This window comes from Tachysurus vachellii, chromosome 17 (genome assembly GCF_030014155.1).
Source record: "Tachysurus vachellii isolate PV-2020 chromosome 17, HZAU_Pvac_v1, whole genome shotgun sequence".
NCBI classification, from domain to species: Eukaryota; Metazoa; Chordata; class Actinopteri; order Siluriformes; family Bagridae; genus Tachysurus; species Tachysurus vachellii.
Genome location: NC_083476.1, coordinates 20,243,969 through 20,258,801, shown reverse-complemented (window position 1 = coordinate 20,258,801; position 14,833 = coordinate 20,243,969). Strand labels below are relative to the sequence as shown.

Genomic DNA, 14,833 nt, shown 5'->3' with positions numbered 1-14,833 from the left:
ACTTAGATTTCTTAAAATTAATCCCAAGCGCAAGACACTTAAATTTTTCTTCGCTCCAACACACCACGTCTTCATGAAGCTTGCGTTGTACACAGGAACACGGTCATGCTGGGACAGGTTTGTTCTCTTCGTGGCATTCAGATACAAACTACACAATTATTCAGCAACTACATGTGTGCTACGGTCAGGTGTCCGTATACTTTTGGCCACTAACACTAACAAATGAATAAATCATGAATTTCATTTTAAAAAGCCCTTATTTACAAATTAATGGACAAACACGAAGGGATTGCTTTATATTTACAGTTTTTATTACTCTTAATTATGTTGCAAACAATGACATCCAGATATATTGGTACACAACTTATATTTTGTCAGTGTATATGTGAGTGTGTGAACAGTGAGATCACAAAAAACAGAATAAGGTCTTTACGTCAAAGGGGGGCTTCGGTATATTAACAAGGCATAGAGAGCAAACGACTGGACTGTGAGCTAACTGAATGCACAAACCTACTGCACATACAGCGAAGCTCTAAGATCCTTTCACATGTCCACTGATACTACATACACAGCTTTGGAATAGCAGAGGCCAGGCCTGTACAACCACCGTTAAAATATTACAACCGCGTGCACCTCCTACAGAACTCCCTTAAGATCAAGAGTCCCTTAACACTATCCAGGGGAGGATTTCTTCACTTCACGTTTGTTTTTGAAAAGAAAAATTCCATCACAACAAAGGTTGGTTTTCACTACGTGTGCGTGAAACGTGCACACGCAACTCGTACATATCTGTCCGTTAACACAGAGCGGCCTAATGTTATTGCACTTGTTGATCTAGCTAGGAGGCGTCTTTACCGTTAACAGACAGCCAGCCAGACTCGGCAGGTCTGTCAGAGCGAATTAAATGGATGAGATAATCTGCGAAACATAGCGTCAACAGCCTGCCTGATTTACGACAGCCTGACTAGGTCGCTTGTCCCGCACGATGACACGAAGCAGTACCGCTGAGAACACGTTGAAAAGCTTCCTTCAGTGGCAGCTGAGCCAGATACATGCGCACGCACACACACACACACACACACGATATGACAGCAGAGAATAACACGTCACAGCTGCAGAACAGGTTGATGAAGCTGGGACTGTGCAATACGTAGTCTTCTACCCCCCCCATGTGTGGTGGTGGTGGGTTAAAAACCTGTTGCCTAATAGCCTAGAAATCTAAAATGAGTGTTTAAAAGCAACTATGAGACATAGCTGCTTTTAAACATAGTGGAATTCAGTGTCCTTTTGGAAAATCTCGCTTTGAATAATTTCTTACATATAAGCACCTTTATAATAATCTTTTTTTTTTTTTTTTTTTGTATAAAGATCATCCTGGACACTATCATACCCTTGAGCCATCAATCAACCAAGCGGTGGACAAAATCAAATGGCGATGAAGAGGGCTGTGATATGTTTTGCGCACGCAGGACCAAGAACCTGCTTCATACACACACACACACACACACACACACACACATCATATACCTCCTTTATGAAGTGCACTTAAGTTAAGTCAGGGGATTAATATCGTACTGCTTATTCTTCTCAGGGCTTCCCCCCCCCCCCCACGACGTCACATACTCGTCTGTCGTTATATATACAGAATCATGTAACGGGGCCAAACTGCTGTCCGATTAAATCCTAACATACGAGGACTCGTTTTCCTGCGCCGACTTAGCCTGAAGCGTCCGTCTAGGTCCGTTTAGTTCATGGACACTTTCAAAATCTCCCGACTCTAGAATTAATGATGACTGTACAGCATTTAGCACCTAAAATACATCAACAGGAGTTCCTTTAAGAGGACAGAAACATTCAGTCAGGTTTTAATTTGGTTTAGTGACTGCACTAAAAACAGCTTTTTGCTCTCTTCCCTCCCTCTCTCTTTCTGAAGCATCAGCGGATCATGACATCAGAGCTGAAAAGAAAGAAAAGCGCGCCTGGTTTTCAGCGCTCTGTTTTTGAATTCCACAGAAAGGGCTGTTCTGCCTTTTGTGACGCGATGCTTGATGTTCTTTAACCCTTCAAGATGACGGTAAGCAAATAATATTAATAATAATGATAATTACAATATACAAGTTTGGGATTCACCATGCAAGAATACTTGTTTTTCTTTTTTCTTAACTTATTTTTTCTCTCTTTGTGAGGGTGTCTTATGTAACATTTAATAAGCTCAAACTACATCCAGAATAATTTACATAAAAGGACAATAGTTATTTAGAAGAACGCTGGATGGGGCGGTAGCCATGGTGATGAGTGCATCCCGAAGGACGAGTGTTGTGGCAGGGAGGAGTGGTGGTGGTGGTGGTACAGAGGAGGGGCAGGGGTGAGTGGGATCAGCGGCATTCCCACACTTTAACTGTTTGATCTACGCTTCCTGTCACCACGTACGGGGAGGTCTTGTGGAAATCTGCAGGAAAGGACAATTAAAAATATATATATACAAAAAATAAACAACAAACGATCAGCAAAAAGCAGCCATATCATTAGTTACATTCTCTGCATTAATATAAACCCCCCCCCCAAGACCTTTCAGTAACGGTTTCCCTTCCCCGTCTGTCGTAGAAATCTATTTCAACCACATACTGGAAACCGAATCAAAAGAACTCTGTTAATCACATTACAGTGAGGGTTTCATCAGGACAATGCTCTGCCCTCGAGATAACTGTTAATGGTATTCTCAGTTTACAGATATTGCTTTGCATCAGCGCAGTTGAATCATGGGTCGATACTGTTGAGGCTTGAGCTAGATGAAAGTCAGCTCTCAACATCTCTTCTATCACATGACCACCAACCAGCTTGCAGAGTGACATCTGAATTTAGATTTTCTCAATTTATATGGCGATTAGGTGTGACGCTAAAAATGATAAAGCAACCAATCCAAAGATTATTGGCTCGACCGATTCTTTGGACCGGTTGTACGCATGTGGTCCGACGTTTCTTCAGTTCCCTAAACACAGCTGTAGCACCTACTTGCAGTTTGTTCCCATTTCCTGTTTGATACAAAAATGAAAACCTGTCCTGTCATATAGCTGTCATATATTCTCTGTCACGACACCCCCAAATCCACAAGCGTCACTTGTCTGCTGTTTCATAGAGTAAATGTAGAGGAACACGCACTTCATCCAATATAAAACATTCTATAAAGAGACAACCATCTGTCTAACTGAACCTCACCCATAGAGGTAACGAAGTGTTCATGGGCACTCAAGGTCTTCATGCAGCGCTTGTTCTTATAGTCCCAAGTGCGCAGGGTCTTATCATCAGCACAGCTCACGATGAACCTCCCACCTGGGTGGAACAGCACACCACGGACCCAGTTGTCATGGCCCACCTTTGAAAGTTGGAGGAAGAAAACAAAGGTTGTAGAAGAGTCAGAAGAGTTAAATTAAGCTACTTGCTGTCAGAACTAAGCTTCGAGTTTCTTATACTCTGTTGTAAATGGAAATATTTTGGGTTGAAACAAGGCATCAAGGTTAACTCACCAGTGTCATAAGGCACATGCCAATACTGACATCCCACATCTTAATGGTTTTGTCTCTGGATCCAGACAGCAAGAACGGACCGGGCTTACCGCTCTTCTTGTTCTACGGAAAGAACGGGAACAAAATCTACGTATGGCTGTAGTGCATCGACAAGGCCTTGTGTCTTATTGTGAGTACACACGAGACGATACACACACCTCCGAGCCAGTGGCCTCCAGTATAGTAGGGAAGGCATTCTCCGGAGCCCAGGAGATGCACTCCACGACATGCTCGTGCTCCCGAAGCTCAGCTTTACACTCCTTGGTGGCAGTGACCCACACGCGCACTGTCTGGTCATTGGAGCAGCTGGCCAACAGCGTGCCGTCCTGATTGGGCCTCACCATCCTCACCCATTCCCGGTGTCCCGTAAACGTCTTCACGCAGTAACTACACGCGCACAGAAAACGTCTTTAGATTTTACTCTAATCAATACAGCTACAGTACTCTGGCATGGATATGGACCAATAAAACAAAACAAAAAAAAAAAGGAGTAAAACAAAATGCAACCGACACCAAATATTTGTTCGTAATGTACCAAGAGCTAGCTCTATGTTCATCATGCTGTGGTGATCTGAATGATTTCTAAAAGTTCTGAGTGAAGGCTTGTGTCACCATTTCCATCTGCTCCTCAGTGAACGTTTGTGAACTATTTCTTCAGCCGCCGCTGAAAAAATTACAGGCTATTAACTGCCGCTGTTCACCAAATTCAGTGGTGGACTGATCACATTAGTCCCATCCAGATACACGTGTAATTTTCAGTAGAGATGTTGCTTCGTGTTGAGAGGGAAAAAAAAAAAAAAAAAAAAGACCGCTGCTACATGCCATGCTTATGTCTCACAGCACGCTTATCAGTGACCCTTACAAGATATTAAACACGTTACAATCCTCCTATACTTTGTGTTTCATTGTATTTTCAAACTGTTGCTGAAACCCTGGCTAGCCCCAAGCTGTAATAAGAGCCGGTCTCTCTTTGCTACTCTACTTTAGAGCTCTGACAACTCGGACACCGTGTCCTGAACGGAGTGTAACGATACGACCGTGTGACGCAAACATCTGAAGAAAACAGAACTCGCTCCTCCTGTAGTAATGTTACTGCCTCCTGGATGCGAGAGGCCTATTACTGAGAAAATGTTTAAAAAAATGATAAACGAATCCAATCTGAACAGGACTAAAGAATTAACTTATTTTTATGCATATGTTCTCAGTCCTACACATTTTCCAACCAGCTTTGTTTCTTTTGTTCAGTTATGTGCAGTGAAAAAAATAAATAAAACCAAATTACCAAATTTCACCCTGATTCACTAATAAGTGTATTAACAACCTTTAACCTTCTTTACAGTGAAGAAATGTGCAGATCCTTTTCCTGCACACACACACACACACACACACACCATCTCGTTGTCACAAGTCTGATCAACAGACAAAAGCCTTCTCTACTCACCCAGTGGCCACCTCCCACATTTTCATCGTTTTATCCCTCGATGCAGATACAATATGGTCACCATTCGGCATGATGGCTACTGAGGACACGTTGTGGTCGTGTCCTACGAAAAGAGGGATTGCAGAAAGAGTAACAGGATTATAAGCTGCCCTTAATATACATGCTTTGCTTTAGGTGTCTGAGCATGCAGTCTTGTAGTGTGTAGAATAAAACATTTATCACTGGTTAGTGTGTCAAAACATCACTGTTTCCAGATTATGAATCAGCAAAATGCTATATTTAGGTTGCGAGTGATTATCAGTAATTATCAGCTGTGAACTAAACGGGGAGCACTTTCATCTATGCACGTTTATTAATACCGTTTGTTTTCTTTCTGGGATCTTTTCTGCCTCAAAACAAACTCCATCTCTTTCCCATATATATCTTTTTTTTTTTTTCAGAGCTAATACTGAAGGATTTAAACACCTTTCAGATGGTAGATGCTAAAAATGATCCGGACAGCTTTCAAAAGGAGTAGATAGCCTGTTTGGTATCTTGGCAAACCCTTGACCAGCAGAGGCATTTATTTGTGTGGTTTGCTCACCGTGCATGGTCCTGATGCACTCAAAGCCCTGGAAGTCCCAGAGTTTGATGGTCATGTCTGCTGAGCAGGAGGCAAGCAGCTTTCCAGACTGATCAAAGGAGATGTCCTGCACTGAGTCTGTATGACCCTTCAGAGTTCTCTCAAAGTCTCCTGTTTCATAGTCCCACACCTACACACACGCATACATACACAGAGACACATACACACACACACCTTAAGTGTCTAATAGTAGCAACTTTCTGGCATTTCGTCTTTTTCTTTATTAATTACGTTTAGGGTCATAGGGTTAACCAAATGCTGAAGTGCAGATGGAAATACATGTTGGCAAAACAAGTGAAAGACATATTTTGGCTTCTTGTAATTCACACCATGTTGAAACTTCACCACGCCCCCTCGTGAACTTTGCACTGTAGTCATTGACATCTCTGAAATCATGTAAGCATCTGGGACACAAATAAATATCCATACGCTACAGATAACGCGTTTGTTTTAGACTTATTCACCAGCTGCTGTTCCCCTACATCATCATCCGACATTCGGCTTAAGAAAGCATGTCAGATTCCTGCATCAAAGTGTTAAAAAGGTCAGGCTGTCAATTCTGTAGCTTCCTGTGAAATGTCAGCAACCTTCTAAAAGACGACAGGAAGGTGAAGAAGCCTGATCAAAATGGAGAGTTGCTAAGGTGCATCTGATTCCCAGAGAACTGCATGCTGCGCTGTTGCTCTGGGTAACCGGTGCATCGTGACGGTCTCCATAGAGACAGCCAGTGAGTCAGCATAAAACACAAAGCGCATGTTCTTTGGATAACACACGGGCTTTGGCGTTGCAACATATAAACATGTTCTACTCTCCTAGAAGCTCCCTATACTTATACTTAGGCTCCTTCGTTAAAAATCTGTAAAAAGCATCGATGTCTTTTGTGATGTACCTTAATTGTGGCGTCTTCTGAAGCGGACACCATGACGCTGAAGATGGGATGAAAGATGACACGCGTGACAGGACTCCTGTGTCCGCTGAGCGCGTATTTCTCCGGGGGGCGAGGGATCCACTCTTTGGGGTCCCTCTTCTGCCCCATAGGCCCTCCTAAAGTGATTTCCTCTTTAGCTTCGTTAAGCTTGGACTCCAGCTCCATTACCTTGACAAGTAATATAAGACGGGGAACTTTTGAAATTCAATGACACGGGAACCTGAGTATCATAAAACGTTGGTATAATAACAAATATTTATGCTTAAATAATACATATGATAAGAGCTTACACCTACAACATAATATACTGACAAACCAGACTAACCTGCTGTAGGTGTACTGACCTTCTTTTGTAATCTAATGACCGAGGTCCATTTCTTTTCCAAAAGGCCTGCATACTTCTTGTCTAGTTCTTCATTCTGTAGCCGGGAATCGGGAAACAAGACGATGCGGTAATTACGTTCATGGAGATTGACGGCACGCGATAAAACCTGGACCGAGCTTTGTTTTTATTTTTGGAAAAGTATGTGAAATAATCTCACCATATCTAACTCGGCTTCCTTCTTAAAAACAGAATACGCCTCTTCGTAGCCATTTGATCGGAGGTAATCCGCTATCGCTCGGTTTCTGAAAGGATGAAGGCTTCCGTTAAGTTTACAACCAACGATGACGTGGTGATATGTGAGATGTTACATTATATGACTATTGTGTCTAAATGCAATGCCATCGATTCTACTGAGAAAAAGACTCCTTACTGATTTAGACCCGGATTTTTGGTCGAGTACGAATAAACTCGATTGTAGTTTATGCAAAATAAATAAAGAAACAAAAACGCTGACCGGCTGACATGGAAACCAGCTGACATGGAAAAGCGAGCAGATGGACATACAGACAATCGGAGTCTTTCCAGTGCTTCATTATTATGTAAATGGACTTCCAAAAGTCTTGAGATGGTGCTGAATATTTTATGAGCTGCGCATGGGGCTAAATTTAGTCGGTGACTTTAGAACCACTGCTTAACCTTCTTTCACCCTGGTTTTGGTTAAGTGTGGCTCTGGTGAGAGTAAGGTAGTGTTTTAGGTAGCGTAATTAAATTATCCATAATGTCAAGAGCAGTTTTTTTAATTATTATTATTATTATTTTTTTTTTTTACATACTTTACAGCACTGTGTTGTTGAATGCTTGAAGCCAGAAAGCGTGCTATTTCTGTACACAACAGCGTTGCTAAAGGTTTTTCCGACATAAACGCACACTTAAGGTACTGTTTCTAAAGTAGCAGCTATTGCGCAGGGACATGTATGTTTAAAAAACTTTGTTAACAAAATTAAATCTTAAATTTGTTGTGGTGGCATTTATTGTTCTTTATTGTAAGTATAGGAGTTTGTTTTCTGGTTTCTCAGTAAAATGACAAGCGGTGTTGGTAAATGGAAAAAAAAGAAAGAGAGACAGACAGACAGAGAGAGACAAAGAAAGTGTGAGAGAGAGAGAGAGAGAGAGAGAGAGAGAGAAAGACACAGAGCGAGAGAGAGACAGAGAGAGAGAAAGAGAGAGAGACAGAAAGAGAGACAGAGAGAGAGAGAGAGAGAGACAGACAGACAGACAAAGAGAGAAAGAGAGAGAGCAAGAAAGAGAGAGAGAGAGAGAGACAGACAGAAAGAGAGAGCGAGAGAGAGAGACAGAGAGAGAGACAGACAGAAAGAGAGAGAGAAAGAGAGAGCAAGAGAGAGACAGAAAGAGAGAGACAGACAGACAGAAAGAGAGACAGAGAGAGCGAGAGACAAATCTAAGTTTGCTGTGCTATAAGAGGAATAAGACACTCTAGACAATGCTTCTATATGAAAATAATGCACAACAAAAATACAGTAAAAAAAAAAAAAAAAATTCATTTGGAATCTTGTCTCGCATATTTAACCTAAAAACCAGTCCTAACAATTCAAGCCCATGACAGGATGGCCATTCTGTAGGATAATAGTTATTATTACATTCTGGGTGGTTATATCGCTTTCAGACTTGGTGAATTCTTTTCCTTAGACTCAAAACCAATTACACCAAGAGTTCAATACGCTCAGTGAAGTATGAAAGCTGTTTCCAAGCCCCAGAGATCAGATCCCTGGTTCTCTGAACCAAACTTTGGGGAAGCAACATGATTGGTTCAACATAATTTACTTCTTGTTTCAAATTGCATGATGCCAAGAAAAGAGTTATGATCGGTGGAGGAGATGGAATTCTGATTGTGTATAAACTGGCACATGATAAACAGACTGACAGACAGTCATGAAAAACACAAGGCTAAAAGGCTGTAAAGGCTAAAAGGCTGCTTCTCGAACAAGATCGACTCCTCGTTTGCGGGCGATTCTGCACGTTAGCACAGTGCGCGTCCAAAAAAAAAAATACTGTTCACCATTTGTGAGCTGGACAAAATAAAATAATAATAACAACAAATGAATGAATCCAGTAACATTAGATTGCAAAACAAACCTGTGATTACGATCCCCGCCCTGAAAAGTGTCACGAATAGGCTAAGAATGGAAAGTATGTGAAGTATGAAAAGAAAAAAAAAGGCCTTGGTCTAAAACCGAAAAGCAAATCATTTATGGCTAGTTTGTGTGCTAGGGTTTTGTTTTCCTAGCTCAAGTATGAATAACGGTCAGGCACCGATCAACCTAAGACCCGCATTGGTAGTCCTTTATAAAATATTAAAGCTAACTAGGTCTCAAATAAAGCATCCGAATGCACAGAAAGACACTAAGCAAGACGAAGCTAAAAGCTGTAAATGACTGAGCAGGGATCATTTGTGTTATTCACAGAGATTTACTTTAATTAGTCAGAGCATAGAGACTACACTACTTAATTTATGCATCAGTACGATCAGTTGAAAAGGTTTCAAAATTTCTCTAAGGACATTTGGATTATTAGCAACCAATTTGTTTATCCTGTTGCATACCGTACTCCCCGCTTCCAGGTATTTGAGGAGCACGATGTGTTTTCAGGCTTTCCTTGTTGCCAGTATTTTTTAAAATGAATAAATAAAAAAATGGTGAACTCACAGCTCATCTCGTTGCCTCTGTGACAGCACCATTATGGCAGGTGTACAGGGGCGCTGTCTCTGCCCCAGGCAGGGAGCTTGTAGACAATCCTCAGCGTGCTCAGCAGCTCTTTGAAGGACAGACGGACGGCAGGACGGACGCTCGCTCCGGGTCTGGCGTCGCTCACCTCACAGAAAATTTTCAACACTGTGTTTTTCCTTTCATCTACACAGAACAAGAAAGAAAAATAGGTTAACATCTTATCTTATACTTGCACTAAACGAAAATTACGCTAATCTGTAAACTAGTTTAATTCCGAGATTAAGCCAAGACTATATATTTACAGCGAACACTTTCACTGTGCCAAGATCACTGCAAGGACCTATGGACCTAAGTAGGGCCCCTGTGCTACAACCCCAACACCACCTTCAGAAGCGTCCAAACTGGAGGCAGAAAAGGAAGCTTTGGCCATGTTCTTGTGTAAAATTAACATGTGTCCTGGGTGCTCATCGTATCAGCTCTCATTCGTTTATTCGTTCAGATCGTCTTAGCAGAATACATGACAAACAAATACAGCAGAAGACGATGTTTAAAATCACATCAGAAATAATAAAGTGAATAAAGATGCATGTATAATGCAAGGTGTATGGATTGCTTGAGACACACGTTACTACCAAAAATGTTCAAGGCCTTAAATCTCTACGTCTAATCCAGTCCTCGAGTTGATCAAGACCAGAGGTAAGGTGGGATCGGATGGGGAAAGGGTTATGCCTTTGTAATCCCTTGAGTCTAAGGAGCCTGCAAATATCCTTCTCTCTAATCTGGAGGATGATGTCTAGAATAGCGGTGATGGAGGTGAAAATATTTCATCTGGATTGGTGCGGCAGACGGAGTCATGTGGACCTGCGTATAGAATGTGTCGTTTTACGGACAAAAACAAACCTCAGACATATAAGCTACAGACATCTCAAGTAGCAAGAAGTGTCGAATCAGCGTCTTATGGCGTACGATAGTCCGAGCCATAATTCAAAGGTTGGTCATAAGAGCTGATCTGCGAAACAGCATGTACCAAGTCTAACATCCCAACCAAATTACAGGTCAAGGGACGACACTGTGGAGAAAAACTAGAAGCTTTAAAAAAAAAATAAAGAGAGACAAATCTCTGTTAAAACCTAAGACACTTCTACAGGCAATAATCAAACATGCTTTGTTTTTATTATTTATGAGAATGTCAAGTGTCTGAACGTTATTAAAACGGCCATCAGGCACGCAGAGCTCCAACGGTTATAAACCTTTATGGCTGTGAACTTTGCCTGTACGCTGGCAAATACTGGCTTCACCTCCTTATCTAGGATGATATGCAGGTTAGACCTGTGTAGACATGCCACACTAACAGTTTTAACTTCTCAGAAACATCACTTCATCTATTGATATCTGGAAAAAAAAAAGATTTGATAATTATGTTGTGGGTTCGACATTTGTTCGTCTTTCAAATGACTAACAGGAGGCACATTTAAACAGAAACAAGCATGTAGATAAAACAAAGATTTTCCTTTTATCATCATGGGTACAACTTCCACTGAATTTTATAATCCTAGGGCACCTGAATAACAAGTTACACGTCATGATGTTCGGAGTTTAAGTTGACATCCGGACAGCCAGCACTAGATTGTGAGACAAAACCCGACCACAAATGATATCAAGGAATCTAGAAGTCGTCATATTCTCAGTCCATACGCAAAACAGGGTCACATTTGGCTTGTGTGATATAATGACGTAATCATGACTTTACACTGCGATGTTTAAATCAAATTATATTATCAAACCTGCCAATAGACTGTACAGTTAGGAAATTATTAATCCGGCCTCTCCTTCAATTTAAAATGGTGCAAATGCTTCCTTATTTATTTATTGATTTTATACATCAGTTCTGGTATCAATAGTTGATAATCCCTCAAAAATTGTGAGAGAAGAAAAGAACAAGAGGGAAAAATCAATAAAGCACAAGCCTAAGATCGCATTACAGTACAAGGAAAGTTAAGCCCATGTTTATGATGTCGACATCAAAGAAACTTCTTAAAAACGAATTAATTGGTGGTACAGATGCAGGAAGATGAGTGAAATATTGATATAAATTTAAATATCAGGTTCAAACAACATGGATGGCATTTCTTTGATACAATCATACGCTACTATGCTGCATGCCCTTGAAAATATGATTACACCAGTAAATTGTGTGTGTGTATATACGTGTAAAGGCAGGCTTATCTATCCAATTTAGACACAGCTTCCAATGGGTAATGCCAGGTATGAAGATTAAAGACCCCAGGAAGCTAAAGATGCTGAGTGCACCTCACCGTCTCTCCTCACCATAACTATTCCAAAACTTACAGAGAATAGAAAAACCCTGACACGTGCAATTTTTCAGAGTAAGAATTTCATTCTTAGAGACACGCTTCTGATTTGCTGCACTACAAAGTGCCCAGACTGTTGTGAGGAGATTAGACCTGGCGTCATTGTGCGAGATACACCAAGCTCATCGTGGAAAAGTTGTGTAGATTTTTAAACACGTATTCCTGCAGGGCCAAACGGATAAAGAGAGAATTAAATAACGTGCAAAGGAACGTAACCAAGCAGCCGTACAAAATTTAATCAGTAGTGCAGCAGAAACAGATCTTAATATATTCCAACCAACACGGCAGCGTGTCTGAAAAACCGAACGTCGGCTTCCAGCGTGGGGGGAAAAATTATTTTGTATATCATTTCTGTTAGACAGTTCACTCGCTGAACTGGGAGAAGAGGAAATAAAAAGTCAATAAAGAGATATAAATCACCAGATACAGTCTTACATCACTTTATAAGACAAGACCTATATCTGGCCTGGTTAAAGTGAAAGTGCACTGGTCAACATGGGGTTTGTGGGAACATGACATGTTCTAAACATGACAGTAAAAACTTAAACATTTTTTACGACACATTTAGTCCATTTTACTAAAATAAACAGACACAGAGACAGGAATAAGTATAGAATTGAGAAATGACCGTGATCTAAATTGTAAACACAAGATGTAACCCATTTTTAAGATCATTTGTAAGGGCGACTCGGACATAAGAAATGTTTTTTAAGCTTTATTATTACTAATTAATAAAAGCACAACATTAGAAGATGTTTACCAACAGGCTAGTTATGATGATCTCACTCACTTAGCCGTACAGACATTCAAGCTAACGTTAAGCACCTTTTGGCGTGATTTACTGACCATTTCAAATAACTTTCACAACCTTTACAAGTTCATAATTATCCCCTTGGTTCTAAGGTGAGGCGAAATAAAAAGCTTAGATGTGTGTGTGAACGCTATTAAAGACCGATCTAACCGTTACTTCTACGCCCTTGCTAGGTGAACTTCACAGCTAGCATGTTAGCATCGGGTACCAAATATAGACCCACCTCAAAAACATCACCACAGGCAACACCCAAGCTAACGCTAAACACACAAACCTCTACGAGGACGTGACAAAATGTCACATAGCAACCGCAACCAAAAATAATCAAACATCTCCAAGCGCATATCCTCTAATAATCAAAACAACAACAATAATAATAATAATAAGTATCATTACAGAGCTAGCTAGCTAGCCAATTAGAGCTAACACGATTAACCAATGTCGCCGGTTGGCCTTCACTCTGTAAAGTACGTATAAATTACCTGAATAAATGTTTTCTCGTCGACATTAACAGATCACCAAAGTAAAATACACACGACAGATTTGTGTGTTTGTGTTTTTACAGCCCTGACGCCCTGTTATTTATATTTATATATATATATATATATTTTGCTGTCGCTGCCCGTCCGCCATTTTGAGATCCACAGCACTGAGAGACGGCGCACATTTTTGAAGCCACATAGGCAGCTTTTTCTTTTTTTTTTTTTTTTTAAACAGACGCTTTTCCGTGTAAAATCCAGTCAAATATAGAAAACCGAACATTTCTTACCTTTCTGTATTAAACGTATTTCGTTGACAGTGCAGCAAAAACGTTCACGGATTAAGACTGAGCTCCACAACAAACAAAGTCACTTCCGACTCCGCCGGTTCATCAGCCCTGTTTCTTCTCCTCGAGCTCTGCGCCGCATTCGCCTACGGACGACGTGCACGCGCGACCACACGAGCACGCGCGCACAGACCAACACATACTGTTATCGGGGGCGCGCCCGTGTTTAAGATTCCCTGCTTTACAAATCTCAGTCCTTCATTTCTCAGTCAGAACTAGCTTGAATTGCTAATGCAACTTTAAATATAAGTAAATTCACATTTTAACGCACACCCAGTGGCTGGTTTATGAGGTTTAATCAATGAGCCTATCAGTATATTTTTGAATCATGAATCATTTATACTATATATGACTCAGACTCAGATATGATACATACAGTGCAATATGTTTATGATTCATGAATCATATATAGAATAAATGTATAGTCTGTATTATCTTGCATATTATAGTGTTATTTATGTCTGTACTTTTGAGAGTCACAAACACCTGGAACCAAATTCCTTGTGTGTCAAAACACTTGGCCAATAAACCTGATTCTGATTCTGTGCAATATGTTTTCGATTCATGAATAATCTATACTATATACAACTCAGACTCAGATATGATATATACAGTGCAATATGTTTTTGATTCATGAATCATCTATTCTATATATGACTCAGACTCAGATATGATATATACAGTGCAATATGTTTTTGATTCATGAATCATCTATTCTATATATGACTCAGACTCAGATATGATATATACAGTGCAATATGTTTTTGATTCATGAATCATCTATTCTATATATGACTCAGACTCAGATATGATATATACAGTGCAATATGTTTTTTAATTCACTTCAGCCATTTGATAGTTGACAATAACACTAAAATTGCTATGATTTAACAGAGTTGTGAGAAAATCACCTTAATAACCAATATTAATTTTAAATGCTTGTTCATGTCCTTGGTTCCTGACATGGTCTGTGCAGCTTATCCACCTCCAGGGTTTCTCCAGATGATCCAGATGCTTTTCTGCTCACCATGGTTTTAAAGAGTGGTTTTATTAGTTACTGTAGACTTCCTATTAGCTTGATCAAGTCTGACCATTCACCCCTGATCTCTCTTAAAACTGTTTTTTGGTTTTTGCAATCATCTGTGTAAACTCCAGACTGTTTATGAACATCCAAGGAGACTTCAGGTCACTTCAGGGAACA

General features: G+C 40.4%; 1 protein-coding gene across 1 annotated transcript; it reads right to left on the bottom strand.

Annotated features, from left to right (window-relative positions):
* Positions 1 to 289: 289 nt before the first annotated feature.
* pafah1b1b (platelet-activating factor acetylhydrolase 1b, regulatory subunit 1b) lies at positions 290 to 13,749 on the bottom strand. Its single transcript, XM_060890490.1, has 11 exons — positions 13,576 to 13,749; positions 9,603 to 9,806; positions 7,097 to 7,181; positions 6,899 to 6,973; positions 6,516 to 6,722; positions 5,588 to 5,756; positions 5,005 to 5,107; positions 3,722 to 3,950; positions 3,525 to 3,626; positions 3,217 to 3,373; positions 290 to 2,449 (listed from the first exon to the last, which is right to left on the bottom strand). Exons 2-11 carry the CDS (start codon positions 9,632 to 9,634, stop codon positions 2,376 to 2,378), a joined length of 1,233 nt encoding a protein of 410 aa, XP_060746473.1. The 5' UTR covers positions 9,635 to 9,806; positions 13,576 to 13,749; the 3' UTR covers positions 290 to 2,375.
* Between the last annotated feature and the right edge of the window lie 1,084 nt (positions 13,750 to 14,833).

Coding starts and splice junctions, on each gene's coding strand:
- pafah1b1b (XM_060890490.1), bottom strand. CDS start 9,634: ATGGTGCTGTCACAGAGGCAACGAGATGAGCT. Junction 7,182..9,602: donor CAGAGGCAACGAGATGAGCT/GTGAGTTCACCA, acceptor TCATCCTTTCAG/AAACCGAGCGATAGCGGATT. Junction 5,108..5,587: donor GTGCATCAGGACCATGCACG/GTGAGCAAACCA, acceptor CTCTTTTCGTAG/GACACGACCACAACGTGTCC.